Source organism: Neodiprion lecontei, chromosome 6 (assembly GCF_021901455.1).
Source record: "Neodiprion lecontei isolate iyNeoLeco1 chromosome 6, iyNeoLeco1.1, whole genome shotgun sequence".
Lineage (NCBI taxonomy): Eukaryota > Metazoa > Arthropoda > Insecta > Hymenoptera > Diprionidae > Neodiprion > Neodiprion lecontei.
The window spans coordinates 21900486-21919449 of record NC_060265.1 but is presented as its reverse complement, the minus strand read 5'-3'; the positions used below and the strand labels follow the sequence as shown (position 1 = coordinate 21919449).

General features: G+C 38.2%; 5 protein-coding genes across 7 annotated transcripts; 2 read left to right on the top strand and 3 right to left on the bottom strand.

Moving 5' to 3' along the window:
- The first annotated feature begins 2792 nt into the window (after nt 1-2792).
- LOC107224603 (translation initiation factor eIF-2B subunit beta) lies at nt 2793-4561 on the top strand. 2 transcript variants are annotated; one of them, XM_015664721.2, is made up of 6 exons: nt 2793-2962; nt 3075-3161; nt 3254-3535; nt 3610-3766; nt 3927-4321; nt 4392-4561. In XM_015664721.2, the coding sequence occupies exons 1-6, from the start codon at nt 2895-2897 to the stop codon at nt 4462-4464; spliced, it is 1062 nt and encodes a 353-aa protein (XP_015520207.2). In that variant the 5' UTR covers nt 2793-2894; the 3' UTR covers nt 4465-4561. The 2 variants fall into 2 exon arrangements, with proteins under 2 accessions (XP_015520207.2, XP_015520206.2); XM_015664720.2 differs by having other exon boundaries at nt 3927-4561.
- A 114-nt stretch (nt 4562-4675) lies between these two features.
- On the bottom strand, nt 4676-5957 carry LOC107224604 (TM2 domain-containing protein CG11103). The gene is made up of 3 exons (XM_015664722.2): nt 5609-5957; nt 5432-5519; nt 4676-5346 (listed from the first exon to the last, which is right to left on the bottom strand). Exons 1-3 carry the CDS (start codon nt 5743-5745, stop codon nt 5017-5019), a joined length of 555 nt encoding a protein of 184 aa, XP_015520208.1. The 5' UTR covers nt 5746-5957; the 3' UTR covers nt 4676-5016.
- Nucleotides 5958-6088: 131 nt separating this feature from the next.
- LOC107224610 (suppressor of fused homolog) lies at nt 6089-10827 on the top strand. The gene is made up of 7 exons (XM_015664730.2): nt 6089-6469; nt 7135-7227; nt 8748-9057; nt 9121-9356; nt 9446-9676; nt 9776-9983; nt 10120-10827. The coding sequence occupies exons 1-7, from the start codon at nt 6297-6299 to the stop codon at nt 10183-10185; spliced, it is 1317 nt and encodes a 438-aa protein (XP_015520216.1). The 5' UTR covers nt 6089-6296; the 3' UTR covers nt 10186-10827.
- Nucleotides 10828-11097: 270 nt separating this feature from the next.
- On the bottom strand, nt 11098-12535 carry LOC107224596. The gene is made up of 2 exons (XM_015664705.2): nt 11842-12535; nt 11098-11349 (listed from the first exon to the last, which is right to left on the bottom strand). Exons 1-2 carry the CDS (start codon nt 12157-12159, stop codon nt 11146-11148), a joined length of 522 nt encoding a protein of 173 aa, XP_015520191.2. The 5' UTR covers nt 12160-12535; the 3' UTR covers nt 11098-11145.
- Nucleotides 11357-18069, bottom strand: LOC107224595. Of its 2 annotated transcripts, XR_006905087.1 has the most exons (6): nt 17665-18069; nt 15430-15606; nt 14862-14976; nt 14556-14778; nt 12718-12916; nt 11357-11671 (listed from the first exon to the last, which is right to left on the bottom strand). XR_006905087.1 is itself a non-coding variant. In XM_015664704.2 (4 exons), the coding sequence occupies exons 1-4, from the start codon at nt 17735-17737 to the stop codon at nt 14661-14663; spliced, it is 483 nt and encodes a 160-aa protein (XP_015520190.1). In that variant the 5' UTR covers nt 17738-18069; the 3' UTR covers nt 13192-14660. The 2 variants fall into 2 exon arrangements, 1 of the variants encoding a protein (XP_015520190.1); XM_015664704.2 differs by lacking the exons at nt 11357-11671; nt 12718-12916 and having other exon boundaries at nt 13192-14778.
- Between the last annotated feature and the right edge of the window lie 895 nt (nt 18070-18964).

The window sequence follows — 18964 nt, the reverse complement described above, 5'->3', positions numbered from 1 at the left end:
TCCAAGACTTTCGTCCTCTACTAATATTCAAGTATTATTATGAAAATTTGAACAATCGCCTTTCAAATGTTTACCTGTATATGTATCTAATTGTAAGCCTTCACAGATTATACGTTGTTCATTAGATGAGTGCAGGTATTCGAGTTGATAAAGTTAACCAACTATAAAGAAAAAAAACTTCGAGATTGACGTTACAATTTTTATTGCATTATTTTTAAATGGCAAATTTGTGAAACAAAAAAATATGAATAAACGTTGTAATTTTCCTACACTCGTTATTCGTCCCACCAAAATGTTTCAACTTGTGACTTTTTAATTTTATTTTGAAAGAGCGATAATTGATTTGTTGATTTTATACGTGTTCTTCGTTTCGGGGATATTGAGCAATTATCTAAAATAGAAACTTATATTTTTTTACTACATATTGTTGCTATACATATAATGATCAAACCATAAATCTTATGTCCTCGTAAAATTAACGTGAAACTATTTCGTTAAAAGTGTTGAATTATGAATTTTAAAAGAAGTTGAAATAAATCTATTATAATAACGATAATAATGATAATAGTAATTTATCCAGAATACCGTTGATCTGCAATATGGAGTACAAATGAAAATGCTCGCGTAAAAAAGTGTGTGTATCAGAAAAATTTTATGAATATTTTCACTGCGAACATTTTTCAACTATTTCACACCAAGATTTTCAATACACTAATGTATTTACAATATAATCCAATGAAAGTCTACACGATCTCGATTGCCTTAATATATGATTTAATCAATTTAATTTTCTGTTCGCCGTTCAGCTCCGATATCAATTTCAAGTCGCGTATTGATACTAATGCTGTACAGATTAGTAGATTTGAAGGTATAAAGCTGCGGCTAATAATCTAGCCAAGCTGAGCCCTAGTCAATTTACTGAAATTAGTTTACGTAAGATAAAAATAAAGTTGTATGACTGTAATCAAAATTGTATTAAACATAATAGACAAGTATAAAAACTCATAGTTTGATCACTATACGATGAGTAAAGTCATATTATAAAATGACTAAAATTTAGTTATGTACTTCGCACAGCAACTATTTGCTGTAACGTACTGCCATCTCCATGTAAATACCATGTATTATATAGAAACGTACTGTTTACCTATAAATAATACTAGCAATATAACTGTATCAAAATTATAGGTGATCGTCCTCAGTATCTTAAATATTTCCCTATAGCTCAATGATTATCGTTGATAAGAAATGAAATTTAGAGAGAGAGAGGGAGAGAGAGATGAAGGAAAACAACAACAACAACTGCGAAGCGTGTTTATATATTATTGATTAATTAATATGATGCATTTGACGCAAAAAAAAAAAAATAATAAAAAAAAAAAAAAAACCTTATCAAACTGATTATGAATTTCATAAAAACTGTCTAGGAAAGCTAAATTTTCGAATACAAGAACTTCTACAACGACCAAGAAATGGACGTTTGAGACTCGCAGTAGGTGAAGTAAAGTATAATAGTAATCAGACATGTTTCGCTCCTTGTTTTCAACTCGTTGTCGCGTTAAAATATTATCTGCGGACTTAACAGGATACGTATCACTGATATCTAGGCACAGGAATTCGATCGAGTTCCTAAAAACGATCACCACGATGTTCCCGTTAAAAGTATATAGGTTACGAATTGTACTATAGAATATATATTTAGGTGAGAATGATTTTTTCCAAATATATATATATTTTTCTTTTCAGCGACTTTGGCAATAAATTGTAAACGGCAAAATCATTGTAACGAAAAACTATACGGCAATGCTAAGAAAAACAAGACAAAGACAACAATTTTAGCTTCGTAAAGATATCCATATGTAGGGTGAGTATAAGTGATGCATGTAGAAGGCAAAAAAATTAAATTAACGAAAAAACTGAATTTAGTCTGGGTATAAACAACCGTAGAACAATGGTATACGGAGAGTAGAAGAACTAAAACTAAATCAACGTTATATAGTATGGCATTGAAAATTTCCAATTTTTTAGATACAAATTAGAATATTAGGGACTGGAGTCTATTCATAATTATAAAAATCAAGTGATAGCCGTATTAATAATTCAAGTATTATACGTATAAACTTTCATGATTTTTCCCCTATAGTATATTACTAAATATTAGTAAATATTTTAGATGTTTAAATTCAAAATGAATTTGTGACTTTCATGAAATGGGAAAGTCTCTATCTACCTGTATAATGTGTTAAATATTGCTTTTATATTGTATGTTTCAGTTCACGTCACCCCGATTTTATAAATACAGGCAAATATTGTTTAAGAATTTTTAATTATATAGTTATTGAAATATCGGAATAGCTCAAGTACTATTATTATATTACATTGTTGGCAGTTTTCCACTGGTAGTGGCAATATCAATAAATGTTAATTACATCAAGGCCGAATTTCATTTAGATAAGTCCCCACCAGAGTCCACTCAATTATACTTAACATTTCATACGTTTCTCATATACCTATATATTCTTATTTTGCGATTTCTTCGAAGAAATCGATTACAATTAACGTCACAACGTTGGCCCTGTTACTACAAATTGCAGCACAGTTGTTCACCAACCAATTTATAGGAAAGTGTTGCTTTGCGGAATTTCAAAAAAATCGTACATTTATTACGATACTCATTTTTCAAGTATTTTGTACTACAAGAAATTTGAATTTAGCGGTAACGACTGTCGATAGCAGGAAATTTTAGTCGGTATCAGTTGTGTGGAGAGTTCTACTATACCGATAGAGAAAAAGGAAAACTAACGTCCGTCGCAGTCGCGTTGATCCAATATTGCCGTGAAAAGTTCTGTAATTATTTTCGATAAACCATATCGAGTAAACTTTAGTGCAATAAAATGGTAGCTGATGTTCCTGATAATATCCACCCTAGTGTGTTAACCTTGATAAGGGATATTAATTACGGGTATAATAAGTATTTCTGAAACATAACCTTCGATTCACCAAACTCTAAAAGCGTTTGACATTATCGTGTTGCAAAATTACTAAAAACTGAACACACTGGTAATTTGTTACAGGAGAATCAATGGTAGTTACAACATCGTAGTATCGACCGTATCGCTATTAAAGAATATCATTAACAATTCAGAATGGAATACCGCGGAGTAAGAATAAATTTTGATAACTTGAGTCTAATTATTATACCAAATAATTATAAATAATTATCCATTTTAATGTTTGCTGTCAACTTCCACAGAGAATTGATGAAATTGATCAAAGAAAATGGAAAAGTTCTGATCGATTCTGTACCGATAGAATCGTCGATAGGTAGTATGGTTCGTAGGATACTGAAAATCATCAGGGAAGAGTACATATCGGAGTTGAAACATAGAACGGAAGAGACGGACCCTCAGGAATCCCTTCATAAAATTCTTACCGCAGGAGGAGATCAGGAAAATGACTATTCCCATTCCGTTCCCTCTCTGAAGTCCGCACTCATCGAACACATTACAGAATTTCAAGTCGAACTGGAAACTTGGTCTGTATTTTATACCCCCGCACATTTGTCTCTTTAATAAATAGAACGTCCATTTCATTCCAGTTCTGTTTCAGCTCGGAAAATATTACCGAGCAAGCGTCGGAACACATTCACTCCAATGAAATTATCATGACACTGGGAAGATCCAGGATGGTTGAGGATTTTTTGAAAAAAGCCACAGAGTCAAGGACTTTCGAAGTCATCGTAGCCGAAGGTGCACCATTTCTTAATGTTTGTATATTATTTCTATTTTGTATCTTTACATTTTGAAATAACATTCATCAAGTGTTCAGCTGTACAATCTCATTCATAGCTCATATTTGAGCATTTTTGTAGCCTTAGATCTATTAATTTACTCTCGTGCATGCTTTGTTTTGCTATTATTTCACAGGGCCACGAAATGGCTGTAAATTTAGCCAAGGCAAAGATTAAGACGACTCTGATATCTGACGTGGCGATATTCGCTATGATGTCTAGGGTAAATAAAGTAATAATTGGAACTCATACAGTCATGGCTAACGGAGGGCTCAGGTCTATCACAGGATGTCACACAGTTGCGTTGGCGGCTAAGCATTATTCTGTACCGGTTACAGTCCTACTACCGTTGTACAAATTGTCGCCTTTGTATCTTTGCTCGTACGAACAAGATGCTTTCAACAAACACGTCTCTCCGACGCAAGGTGTTATAGATGGCACCAATTCTCTACTGATGGAAAAAATTCAAGCCTACAACCCTGTCTTCGATTACGTTCCACCGGAACTCGTCACGTTGTTTGTTACCAACACGTTAGTCATCACTTTACACACAGCTTTCAATGTGTGGCAAATCATTCCAACATACTTTTTTTCTTTTCAGTGGAGGAAATGCACCGTCCTACATCTACAGATTGCTAAGCGAGTTGTACCATCCCGATGACTACGAATTATAATACATTGACCATACGAATATGACAATGAAAACGTAATTAATTTGGTAAAACTAAGTATGATAATCGAAATAAAAACTTGACTATATTTATTAATAAACTATGAATTATCTTGTGTCCATTTTTCACTGTGATGAAACATATGTGGCCAAACAAAGGAAACAAAAAATATGTGTGGAAAGATAAATTCGGAAACTCGGAGATCAAAGTCAGACAAGATTAAACGGATACTGGAAACCGTTTGTATTATATTTGCACATGACGATGGCACGGTAATTGGGATTTCCACATTTAGATTATTTAATGTTGAAACACTATACTTGTATCAAGTAAAATTTGACACAACATGGAACTTGTTTCTACAACCAGATTCCATAGTTCAAGCACAGATAAAAACCAGTAGATTTTTCAGCATAGATATATCTATGTACTATTTGAATTCTAACACGAATTGTTTTTGTACATACATATACATGTATGTATATATATTTATCTAAGTGCAGAATTAGTCAATAGTTGGTAGTTATTCACAATATTTGGGTCTATTTACTATCATCAGACATAAGGATTCCAGTTGCTACCGTCTTCGGGCTGCAGAGAATTGGTCACCAATAAAATAACGTCAACGATCCACCAAACGCCAACACCGCCCAAAGTCAAAAGCTTACCGACGGCAGTTCCCGTTTGTCCTAAGCAAAATCTATCGACACCAACAAAGCCTAACAGAATGCTATAGAGCAACGTGGTAGTAAAATAATGTCCGCTATATTTAATACACGGGACCCCTCCTCGGAAAAATGTTCTGACTCCGTGACATTCGATCTCTGGCAAAACCTCGCAAGTTACTTTGGTCCGTTCCACATCCTCGTAACGAGAACCACCGAACTTGAATGCAATAATAAAACACACTGTTTTCATCTTACAATTTAAATCCTGGAAAAACATACATCGTTCGATCAATACTATATACCTTTACACAGCCGTACCCAAGCTCTTCCTTGGCAGTTTTGTTTCCCTTGTGATCAATGGGTTCAGCACACTCGATGAATTCCTTGGGCCTGATTAATACAGAAGAAAACAAAACACTGCGTTACAATGCCCTTCAAATTGAGGTCATGTCAGGAATTTGCGATGATTTGATACTTACAAAAAATTGCACAATACCAGGGGCCCATTGAATCTGTAATCGCTCGTTGCCGTCTTATTCGCTTCGGAAACGGCCGAGCATTTGACAAAGCTCGAGGAAAGGCAGGTCAAAATGACAATCTGAAACGTTAACCTCATCTTGCATCAACGGACATGTTTCACGCCGATCGACCGACAAGCATACAGTAGTGTTTTAAATTCGGAATTAACGATATCGTGGTAATCTCCCCTCGACGAACGAAAACGCACATCAATAAATCAAACTCCGTTCGGAATACTGATTGATGTGCACGTCTCGGCTTACACATTCACACGCTACGAACAGACCGACCTCGCACCCAACTTCAGACCGCAGCGACACTGTACGATGTTAATCTCGTAAGTAGGAACCAATGAGAATTCGGATCTAAGGGAAAGAAGCGATCGACGAGCGAATGACGATCTGGAACGACCGGAAGTGAGAATGACGCACACCCGACAGTCTCACCCACGTTCTTGGAGGATGCTTTGTGTGTTGTCATTTTCATTAGTGCGTGAGCAGTCCCAGCGTGAAAAGCAGTGCGGTGTTAGGGAAGAGTTTGGCCTGCGCAACGTCGGTGCTTTGGCGAGCCTCCTGTTCACGTCTTTGCGGTTATTAGCTCGAATTCCCTTTGCGATCCGCGTCGTGAGACGGAGGCGGTATATTTCACATGTTCGCGAATATGAGGGAAAGGGAGGATTTTTTGAGGGGCCTACCTTCGGGTCAGCCGAGCCAAGGACCCTCGCCCGGGGCCCCAGGACTTGACGCTTTGCACAACCTTTGCAGGGAGATTTATCCCGAGCAGAGTAACCCGCTGACCGTTACAGCGATCGTCAAATACTGGTGAGATATAATAACGTGTATGTCGAGCGGTAATCCCGGGGTGGATAACCTCGTTAAAATTTAACCAGCCTGCTGCTGCCGACACGATGTGTCAACTGCCCGTTTCGTTGTTTACGCTACGATGTAAACACTTGTTGCCCGACCCTCTCAGTCTCCGTTTCATCGATCGTCCGAACTCATATCCTCGTATTTCCACTCCAACCATTCTCAGCACCCGATAAAATTCTGTAAAGATCTGATCGCGTTTTTTTTTTTTTATTTTATTTTTTTTTAGCTCTACAAACGATTTATAACAGCACAAGCAAATTTTCCATTTCGTAATACAATGACTAAGTAGCGAATGACACCTTTTTTGCAGCCTAATTTCTCTATCTCGATAGTCGATTCTCTGATCAGTATTTTCCTCGTGCGTTTCTAATAAAAATGATTGATCACCCAAGATGTAGTTATGGAATGCTAATCGTAAGTACCAATGGCGCCGTCAAAATGCTGCTGTGAATTTGAATTGCACAATGTATTTGCCATGCTACACACCTTTCTTGTTCAATTGCACAGGATCCATGAGAAGAAGAGAATGCTGCTCAAAGTTCGACTTTATATTTAGCCACCCTTCTGCCCCGCGTCACCATGCCAGTAAAATAACTCAGTTTTGTATTTGTGCCTAGGTTGGGTGGGCCAGATCCACTAGACTACATTAGCATGTATGAGAATCCTGGGTATCCTGAGCTTGGGGTACCACCCCACTGGCACTATGTTAGGTGAGGAAAAATAACATTCTACCGTATTTTCATTGACTATTTTTAAATTCCAACTCACACCCTACTACTCAGCAGCAGAACGCTACTCAAACATGCGAAGCGATGGTTGTTTTTTTTTTTATTAACGACCATCTAGCGGTATAACGGTAACTAATCGTTGACTAAACGGCTCTTCTACTACTGAACGATAGTTATTTCCTTTGTTCCACCCTGAAAAGCAACACCTCAGATGATACAAGATTACTATTATTGACTTAACACAGTGTCTAACAATACTGGAAACATCATCGGATTATATTCCTATTCTAGAAGTTTCTCAAATTCTTTTCTAACTTTTATTTTTTGCGTTTTGTTGCTTGTGATTATTGTTTAATCTCGTGTTTGCCACTATCTAAATTTACTCATTTATTTATTAATTTATGTGACGGGACAAGCTCAATATTTAAAGGTACAATGTCAAACAGTTAGAAGTCGCTCAGCTACATTATTCATAACTAAGTGAACAATTGGAAGGCGCTTTAGTCCTGCCCAAACTTGAACTAAAAAGGTCAAACCACTCGAGAACAACTTTACTCTTTCTAGACTGACAATTTGGAAGTTTAAAGTATGGTTTTCATCTAACAGTATAATATAAATTTATATAAATAAATAATAATAAATTTGAAAATAAATAAATTTATATTTTATTTCTGCCTTTTCACCAAAGTTAACCAATATGTAAATTACTTGACAAAGAATACACAAACATCTTTGAATAAAAAAAAGACCGTAAAACAAATTTTTACAAGCCGTACTTATTGTTAGTTCAAATTTAATATACTCGATTGAAAATAGAAGGTTTACTGTTAACTAAATGAAACTATTTATTTACAATAAAATGTAGCGCATGTCTTGCACTTTCGCTTAGCAAAAACGTGATTGCAATGGAAATCTGATACATTACCTTGACTGACCACCCATATTGTAGTAGATATGTTAAATAATATTGAGTTGTTCAAGTTCATTGTGCCCGTATGATGAACTGCCTAAAAATAAAATGAACATCATCTTTGTACTATGAAAGATTTTTTCTTGGAAATTGTTACACACCTCTTTCATTCTTAAAAACTTGAAACTTTTTCTCAATATGTGAGTAGAGGAAGGAAAAGGGGAAGAGAAAATCGGAGAAGAGTAAGAAGAAGGAATAAAAAAAAACGGGATGTAGGGCATTTATCAGTGTCACTGCAGCACAGGCAGTCAGAAGTGTGCCTTGAGGCAGTACATAAGCCCAGCAGCTGTTGTAATAGTTTTGTTCTATATATAGATAGTATGTAAGGGGATACGGTGTGCATGTTCAGGGTGCACGGTGTAAATATAAGCATAGGGTGCCCCCTCTGTCTGTTCTAAATATATTTTGCCATTGACTGCTTTTTTGAGATTCTTCTTTGAGAATTTCCTCAATAGCATCTACGAAGACGATCTATTTCTGCCCAGAATATGAACAGGGAATAATTGCATCTTATTTATCATCACCGAACTAGCCTGGGCTTGTCTGATTTGCACGGCGATGGACGATTGCATCCAAAAAGCGAGCCAGGTTGCCTGAGTGGGTTTGGATTTGAGCTGACATTCAGACTAGTTAGGAAAAGGGGAGAAACCACACCACCGACGTGGCCCGCAAACGTGATGCAGCAACTAGCCAAGTACGTGTTTAATTCCGGAAATATGCTGCTGCCCGGTGACCACGTGTCGTGGCACGCCCCACTCGACAATGCAAATGGAAAAATAACGCAGATACTCATGGGGCGAGATCCACAGCTACCAACTTCGGCGTCTACACCTCACGGAGAGGTGTGTATCATGAGATTATAAACATCCCGTCCTTCTTAATATGTATAAAGTTTATCGACGCAGGTTACTTTCGTACAAATAGTCGGAGTTACTTCGGAAGAGCTGCAGGCGGCGCAACATTGGAACGGACTAGGCGTCGTAAACCTTCTCAAAACAACCAGGAGTTACGGACCTTGGCTAGTAACCGATATGGCAAGGACGTATTCAGTTATGGAGGAAGATCCCTCTCTCGCCGAGAGAATACAGTGTGGCATAGAGAGAGAGGGATCAAATCTAAGCGGAGTTTCTGCAAAGTGCTGGTGAGAATCTAGCTGCACTTTTTTGTACTTCTATTGTGTTTCTCCGAAGAACTAACGGTCGGTTGTAAATGAGACTCTTTTCTTCTTAGGTGGGTACAAATGGCCAGCGATAGAAGCACTGAAAAATATCGTGAGCCCCGGAATGACTCTGAAGACGACGATGACGACGGCGAAGACGTCAAGCCAACAATAAAAACCGAACGATTATCACCCTGTGAAAACAATGGAAATTTCGACGAAGAAAACGGCATAAGAACGTTACCAGGAATACATTTAACTTTCAACTTGGAGGCTGGTGGTCTCTTGCCCCTGGCAATAAAGTGAGTCATAATAAAACTCTTTGAATATCTGATCGATCAGGAGAACATGTGAAAAAAGAAACGTAACCATTATTATTATCATGACCCGTTATTTTGTAGGGGTCGCGTAATGCATGGTAGGCATTTTACATTCAAATCTATATTATCGCATGCTGCGGTCACAATAGTAGCTCCCACAGTGACTGGCACTTTGGTGACCGAAGAAAAGCCATACGTAGTACAAGGGCCTTGGCTGCAAGTCCTGCTTTCCGAAGATCTTGCCGAAAAAATGGCACAGGAATTTCAGATTTTAAATTCACCTGAACAAGTAAGTTGAAGAGGATATACGATATACATTACATAGACACGTTTGCTTGGGTATGATAAACATGAAATTACCATTGGATTTGTTACGATGTACGATGTTGAATCTACTGATCGTTTCTTCTTTTTTTTTTCACAAGCTTGAACTTCCAAAAACCTTCTCCTGGCCAGAGTACAAATTGGCGGTGACCATTGTGAATGATTGATCGAGTTGGAAAAATTTTCTAATATAATTTAATGGTATAGTGAATATCCATCATCTAATTATATCATACTGTTATTGTTTATGAAACGTAATCGGGTACCACGTTTTCCAAAGTATGATTCGTATTTAATTTGTTTCATTGTACCGTTTATCCAAGTATTATCTCTTTATTATTAGGTCGTGCAAATTTAATTTATTTTTTACGTAACTCATACGCATCCAGAAATTTATCCATTTACAATAGCATCTAATTTATAAATAATGATAGTAAAAGAATAATTATTGCTCTCGTCGTGAAAGGTATAAAAAAAAACGAGCGCCTTACGTATCAAAACCAATTGAAAAAGACAAGGTTGTACAAGGCGCAGGGAACATGTAAATATTTTTCTGAATAGCCGACCCGTTTTATTGTATTTTTTAATATTGCTAATTGACGTATATTGTTATTTTACGCGCGAACAGTACGAACGAGATTAATCGTAATTATCAACAAATAAAAACGCTATTGATGCGATTCGTCTCTCAACACACGCCGACAATGTGTAAATATAAGGATTTGATTTTTTAATGAAGTGGTTATTGTTATGTCCTATCTGTATACCATTTTATACTTGTTGTACAATATATTTATATACAAATAAAATATAGTTTTCGTCCGATTTTCTTACGCCCTGACTCAAATCTACATATCGATATTTCTGAGGCATTCCGTCAATTTATAATTTTTTTTTGTCATTTCTCAATTTTGAAAGGCTCAATCAGGCCTGGTAAAATTACGATGGATTTAAAAGTGAAAATGGTGAAAAGGAAAGGTTCCAATTGTCCGGCTTAAGTGCGTAATGAGAATTGAAAATGAAAGTACATACGCATAATATTGTTTGAAATCTGAATGTACTTGTGAATTGATTTCTACTACACGTCTTGACGTCACAGGCTAGAAACTAATCACTCAAAGACGGTCCTAATCACTTGGCTCTTCGTCTATTTGTGGACTGGAGGTACTCTGCGTTATACGTCCCCTGTTGTGCCGTCTGAGCGTCTTTTTCCGTTTCCGCAACTTCCGGGGACATCCATCCAAGTCGAAGCGTTTATCTGCGTCGAGCTCTTCGTCGTAAAACGAGTTCGATTTGTCACTCATGTCATCGGATTGAATAGGTCCAGGGTTCTAGATGTGGGTGTTTGAAAAATCAAAGGGACTGGCAAACAATGGCTAACATTAACAGCGGTAATTCGAGTGTAAAATCCGCAGAAACGCAATGAGAAAAGGAAAAAATGACACAGCGATAGAGGAGGTATATTTTTTGCACAAATCAATCGCAAAACTTGTTTGAATCAAAATAGGATTTGGACGAGTCTCGTCTTTCTATGTAAGAAGGACGATGGTCGCTGTGAAAAGGAAGCCGATAACGCGACGGGGGGAAAAATATTGAAGGTATTCGTCCGCAGATTGGTGAAGGCGGAAGAAACGAAAAGGATCCGGACATCATCTACAAATAGAAACTATTTTCGATGTAACAATTGAAAGGTGAAAGGAAAAATGAGCGAGGAGAGACTCCGTCAGTCGCGTGAAAGATTTTCGTCAAAGGTATAAATAATTTCCATCAAGGATGAGCCGATTTCTTTGTTTCTTTTTGTGCTATCTTTACGCTTATCGTACCTTTCCCAACATGTTCAGCACTATTTTGATGACTCCGATCCATAGAAGCACGACTATGCAGGCGGAAGCGAAGTCTTCGACGTCTTCGCAGGATATGCCACTCACGACGTTTACTATGCCTTGAAAGAAATTCGCGAACGTCTGCATAGTTTCGTCGCAAAGATCCCGAAGAAACATGAGCATTTGGTAAATCAGGTTGGAAATCGCGAAGAGAAACTGAACGAGTTTCACGACGATCTCGTATATCGCGCACCTCGGTAACTCCAGGACCTCCCAAAAGCGATAAAAAATCCAGGATGCCGTCAACCGCGATATCATAATTGTCAGATAACGACAAGTTGGAATTTATTTTCACGGCTCCATATACGTTTTCTTAACGCGAAATTTACACCCGGAATTTTAAACTTTTCACATTTAAACCCTACCGAGTATCCCGATTGATAAATCAATGCGATTTACATCTGATAATAGACTTCCAAGATTAGAAAAATAAAAAATTGAGGAAACATAGTCGCGTCAGTTAAGTAATTGCTCTGACGTTCGCTGCGAGATTTTTTCTGCGCTCGCTCGCTCCGCGTATAGACGGTGATTTAATGACATCGGTAAAAATATGATTTATCACGGTTTAGCAGTCAATGACTTGGTCAGAAATACTCTAGCTAAGAAAACTCAAATAATATTTAACCTTGCTCTAGCAAGATGCATAAAATATGTAAAACCACCGCGTAAGATTAATTTAAATATCGGCATGTACGCCTGATTGTATGCAATTCAATGACGTCAATGTAATGCAAATGGAGACGCGGCAATTGGTGCAGGTTCCATAAAAATTCATTCGTGCTTCTGCGGTTACTTTAAATCCTTTAATTGAATTACCTGCTTCAAGGAATCGATGTACATTTTGAAGCTGATCACCCAGATGCCGACGATAACGATACTAGTGCAGAGGGCCACCAGGTCATCGTAGTTGAAGCTGTCATCGTTGAGAGCATCAAAGGGACGACTCACGCTCGAAAAGATTGAAGTTATTTTGGGAACGATGCAAAATAACGACGCCTCGCTGCAGGAGCTCGGTCTTACGAAATCATAAAATTTTTCAATTTGTCCCTTACTCTTGGGTATTTGCAGTAGATCCCATATCCACATTATGCAGGCAGATTCGTTTTACATCAAAAAGTACAAAGTAATTTGGAAAATTATGTTTACGCAATATTTTGCGCCACCGCCCATATACAGGCAACGGTGAACAGGATTATGCTCCGTGTTTGGCATCTAATCAATTTGCAACTGTATCAGACTCGGAAGTTATGCGCGGTATTGGAAGTGCTTAATTGTTCCGATATTCGAGAAAACATTAAAAACGCCTCTTTCACATTTATTAACCCAGGAAATGACAGTCTTCTACACTTTTCATCATGACTATGAAATCAGCCGTTTGCAAAATTTTAGAATTACACGGAACTTCAATTGCATCCAAGTTCAGGGGATTGCGTAATTGCATCGGCAATAAAATCAAGAGAGAAACTCTACCCGAATGATTTTATTTCCAGAGTCAAGCTGAATGCGCATGGCAATTAATATAAATATAGATTGCACGTGCGTATTATAATAAATGTATATAATTTAAGTATAATAGATCCTGATGATTTTATAATATTATTTATAAGGCAGTACGGATAGTTTTGCACTCCTTTCCCATAATAAGACCCTTAAGAAAAACTGAAATTTATTCTTCAAACTAATTCTTTCTTATGGTCTTTCAATTCTACAATATATAATTGTCAAATTACATCAGTATTAAATTTTTAAATCATTAGACTAAGTCCGAATTTTCCGATCATGATGCCTATCATTTTTACGCGTATATATGCTTTACGTTAACATGAAATATCCTGGCAAAAAACAGTTTTGCCGTAGCAATTCCCTTACATTTCTGGCTGGAGTAAATCAACAGTAAAAATCTACTGTCTCATCAATAATAGCAATGTCACTGAAACATTCAGAAAATATCGGAGCAATCATCAATTAAAATCTACATCAGCAAAACCACTGTAGTTCTTGTTTTCTTGTTATTTTAATTATAGCGTTGTTCGTAAAGGTCCACACACCCTTTAACCGCGGATCGTAAATCTACCACTTTGTTAGCTCTGTCCAAAATAGCCTCATTGCGTGGAACGTGCTTCGTTTCGTACTTTTTTCCGGATTGTCCCCAACGGTTTGTAAAAGAAAATTGATTAGAATCAACCATCGCAATGACTACACGATGGAAAAAAAAATAAAAAAAAAATGACCAAGACAGGTTCGTCCTTCGAGCACATCCTCTATAATACAAGTCTACGGATACTCATAAGATAATCTCCCATGAGGTTTCGCCACGAAGTTACATGGGTACAGTATGCAGTGTATGTAATGGGAATGATGCTCATCAGGCACAACCCATGATAGAAGTTATACCTAAAATATAATATCTGTAATATATAAAGAGGGGCTGCTGCATCATTACTTATGGAGAAGCTCTGCACGCGACGTCCTTTACGCAGTGTCCTTCGCTTAGGTTAATTCTAACTTTGATTGAGTGAATTAATCAAGCCCAGGACAGTTTCGTTACAATGTCTTAAACCGAAGGCCACGGATCAGCCTCGTTGGATTTCGTGGACACGTAACCAAATTGCAATTACTCAATCACTAAATCCTCCGGCGAATTGAAATTGCACCTTTAGGTTCCGGCGAAGATGTGACAAATTAGCTTCGTTGTTCTCGCGATGTATCCGGCGGCTCGATCATCGATTCAACGATCAAGCATCGCGAGGAATTGCAGGTCAAAGCCGACCAAGGACTGCGAAAATCGCAAGGATCAGGACCGCCGAGTGTGGATTTTTTCCAGACCTGTTACAGGCGTCGGCGTCGCTGCAGGATTGAACACAGCCTCGAACGTACCTGGAATTTGTTAAAAAAAAAAAAAATGCAAGTGTCAGTCGGGTTGAAGCGTTCTTTCTCCAATTAATAATCTCGAAAATTACTTCTCGTCGAAGTAGAATCCGCCACAGTGAGACATCCTGATGATCTCCGAGTCCGTCGTCAGGGTCCCGCTGTCCAAGGCACAGCTCCTCACCGTCAACGAAACCCCGGATTCGTCTGCGGCCAGGAACGATTTATGAACAGTGAATTCTCACAGACGTGAATCAGTTGGCGTGTGAATATATTCAATGTTTCAAGCCCTGCACGAGCTTGTTTGCCGACCAATCTACAAAGCTTTGATAAGATAAAATCGACGATAACCGACGATGTAGGCTTCAACCTTTTTCGAGTGGCCGCGGTTGTAAACTATCCAGTTTGACGCCTTGGGATTTTGAAAAAATTATTCAGCGAGCTGGATTTCCGCGCGAAACAATTCGCTGAGAAATTTATTGCACAGGATGCGCAAAATATTCTTAAGTATTTTGTTCCCACATCTAAAACGATCGTTAACTGAGATTCAAGTAAATCGAAACGGAACATTTTTAGATCAAGCTAATCGTAATGAAAATTTGGCTTTTGATAGCAATGGATCTGTTTTCTTGACTTCGATTATCATATCTAGCGACTTACCGTAAATTCCAGCAATTTTGATGCAGGCTGTAGCCGGAAACAAGCCGTCGCGTCCCTTGCGACCTCCAAGACATGGCGTCTCCAGGAAACCGAGGGTACCATTGTTGTGGAAGGGATCGTCGCAAGCCTTATTGTTACCCCCGATCGAAACGCATTTGAAACAATCGATGGCAGCACCTGAAAAAAGATTATTCAATTATTAAAACGGGGAAAAGATTATACACGTTCCCCATAGGCCGTACAAGTGGTGTACTATGTGAATTCTACGACGTGAATGCGCTCTGTAAATTGGCGTCGTTGTAATTGGTGTTTAAATCGATTCTGTCGCATTGAGAGAACTAGGAAATAGCAAACAGTGAGAGACAAATTCTTATTTTTTTATTTCTCCTCTACAAGTCGAAATTCCTCATTTCCAGAAATAAATATCGGTATACATTTTATTGCGATGTAGTCGGACATTGCGTATTAATCAAAGTATTATAGTGCCATGCTGAGAATATTTCTTTAAAAACGTCGAAAAAGGAAAATAGAAAATACTGGAATCGTGAAAAAAAAATTATAAATCGATGTTTGAATTTAAATCGTTTCCAAATGCTTCAAGATAGATTTGAATACAAAACAAGTCTTCTGAACAAAACGAGCCATCACAGAATGAAATCAAACGATTCTAGAGGTAAAATCATTAGAAAGTATCGACTTTTTACCCTCAAACCCCTTTCCAATTTTCTTTATCGTAGCCAATCGATGTAGAAATCGGATTTTTTCTTTACAATCATCACGCTTCGTAAAGTCTGAAAATTATGACTGCCTGCTGAATTTACCTTATCAATAAAATCTCCACGACAGTGCCTTGAACGAAGTTTGTAGTATTACGTATCATGTTCATTATGAACGTACGTTCATCGGACAATCACCGAGAGCTCGGTGTTTACAGAGTTCAATCAGTGCGGTGTATCATAAGAGTCGACTGATCCGGCGGAGAGGCCGAAGGATCGTCGTATCCTGGGCCAAGGAAGGATCGCATCTACCCTCAGGGATTTCGTGGGAACTCGGAGAGCAGCTCGGATGTTTGCCAAACTTGACCCTTAAGTCTCCAAGGGAGAGTAGTGATGGACTGGTTCCATTTCAGAACCTGATTGCATCATGCGTTTTGCGTACATACCTACGTACCTAATACGCCAGAAACGTATAAGCTGGTGTAACGATACGCAAAGAAGGGACTCGGTTTCCCTCGGTTTCCATCAGCTCTGATACCCATCAAGCTCAAGCTGGATTTCTCATGCCTAATTCCACGGCCTCATCGCCTCGCCACGCGAGTTACCTCAGCCCTTAGAGGGCGATAAAAGATTAATCCGTAATTATAACTTTCGGTATATTTCGTTAGATTCATCCTCAATGTCTCCTTAGAGTTATGGCACAGGGGATACTGTCTCAGACTCCACTACGATTAATTTCTTTGCTAGCCAATCGGGTGTACAGCGTTTTGTTATTCGCTGTCCCACCGTTTCGCACGTCTATTTTCAGCACGGCATATATAAATCGCAAAATCAATTGCACGTGTTTCGCGGCCGTTTGAATCATCGCAGCTCCGTTGGTATATAAAAGTGGCTGCACAAAAGGTAGATTTATAGGATAGGAACATTTTTTAGAGGGCAGAAAACGTTGCTCAACAAATTTGAACGAAACTTTTATAGGACGCAGGTTGTAACGATCTTCCGCCTAATCGCACGTTTAATTACCTGAGTGAGGCTGTAGATGAAACTATACTTAATTTCAATCAGCATACGTGCTTTGCTTCCGCCGCGTTAACCGAAATAGAATAACGATGCGTGGATATAACACGCATATTATGTACCGCGAATAACAAGGACTCGAAGTTGAAACGACGCTAAAGTGACGTTGGACGAAACTATATAAATTCAGCAGGAACGAAAAACGGATACCTTTCACCGAGGCAGATAGAGGCAAATATTTGCGTGGATCAAACATGTGTATACATAGCATACCATCGTGTAATTGATCGGCGCACCTACAATGGCAAACCAATATCGTTGTACACGTTTTACGTTCTATCGTGGACTTGACAGTGTCACGTGAAGTTGAATATCGGTCGAATTAAGTTGCGTCAATTAGCGCGAATTTGGGGGAAACTTTTTTTTTAGTGTACCGCAGTAACACCCACGCGCAGTGAATTACAAAAATGAATTTATTTTCACAAATACTTATAATACTTACCGGTTTGAAAAGTAAGGAAAAGGATGATCAACGATGAAAAGTGACGAGGATTGTTCGAAATTTTCATTATCATTTTCACACGCCGTATTATATTACGTACATGAAACTATGAAACCAACTACTACCGAACTTTTGACGTCAGCTTTTTTGAAAATCCGACAGCGAAGTTGAAAAGGCGACCGCACTTCTCAGTCTCTGCATTATGTGGAATGGACGTATCAATGACGCAAAGCAGGATTATTTAGTTGACGCACGACTTCAAATCTAGTCGATTTGTCCAAGTTTGTCAAAATTTTACCAACCACTCGAAAACCGTCGGCGAACTCGACGGAGGGCTCGACGGCAGTGGCGTAACGAAACCGTTCACCCTAGTACGACGTCCGTCTCGACGCCCGACGTCCCGACGTACCGACGTACCGACGTCGAAACGACGAGGCGTGTGCACGTGTGTGTTGTGGTTCCTCGTCACTATGGTGACTACGAATACCAATAAATAACCTCAGCTGCAACGGTGTGGTAAATTTTTTTTTTCTTCACCTCAGATTCTGAAATAATACTCGTTACTGAATTTTTTATACAAACAAGTTTTCCCTTATTCATATTCAATTTTTTAGACTGCAGAAACGAAGTGTGCACGCATAATCAAGATTCGAAATAACCAATACCACGTCATTTTAGACAATCTATTTTACCTGTAGGTTTATGTTGCGGGTTCATTGATTTAGCTCGCCATTAACGATACGCTCATTTCTAATTCAGACATGATTTTTCATTCTTGCCATCTTCGATTCTCCCAGATGTTAGGCATATTTGAATTTTATAACGTTATAGAATAGTTTCGTTAAATTTCGAGAAGAGAGTGAAGATGGATCGAAAAACATTGTGAATACACACACACACACACACACACACACACACACATATATATATATGTATATATAATTAACGATGTTGGGAAAAACACTTTTGCCGCAAGTTTACGGATCTCGCGTGCGAGAATTCCCCGACCAGATATAAATGAGTTACTCACGCAACTTGTGGGTGTGTTTTCTGTGTTTAATAGCTGTGTAGACGGCAGCGGTGCAGAGGATATACACGATTCGTTTTTACACATATATATATCTATATTCGTGGAATTTAATCACCCTGCGAGTCGAAAAATCCATAATTGAAACATCCGTCTATTAAACACCCAGGGACAACGTATCAATGCTGATTCCTTTCAAACGTTTTATCAATCTGTGTTTTGTTTATTCTTCTTGATGGTAAAAGTGAAAGTACCGAATGAGTACGTAGTTGA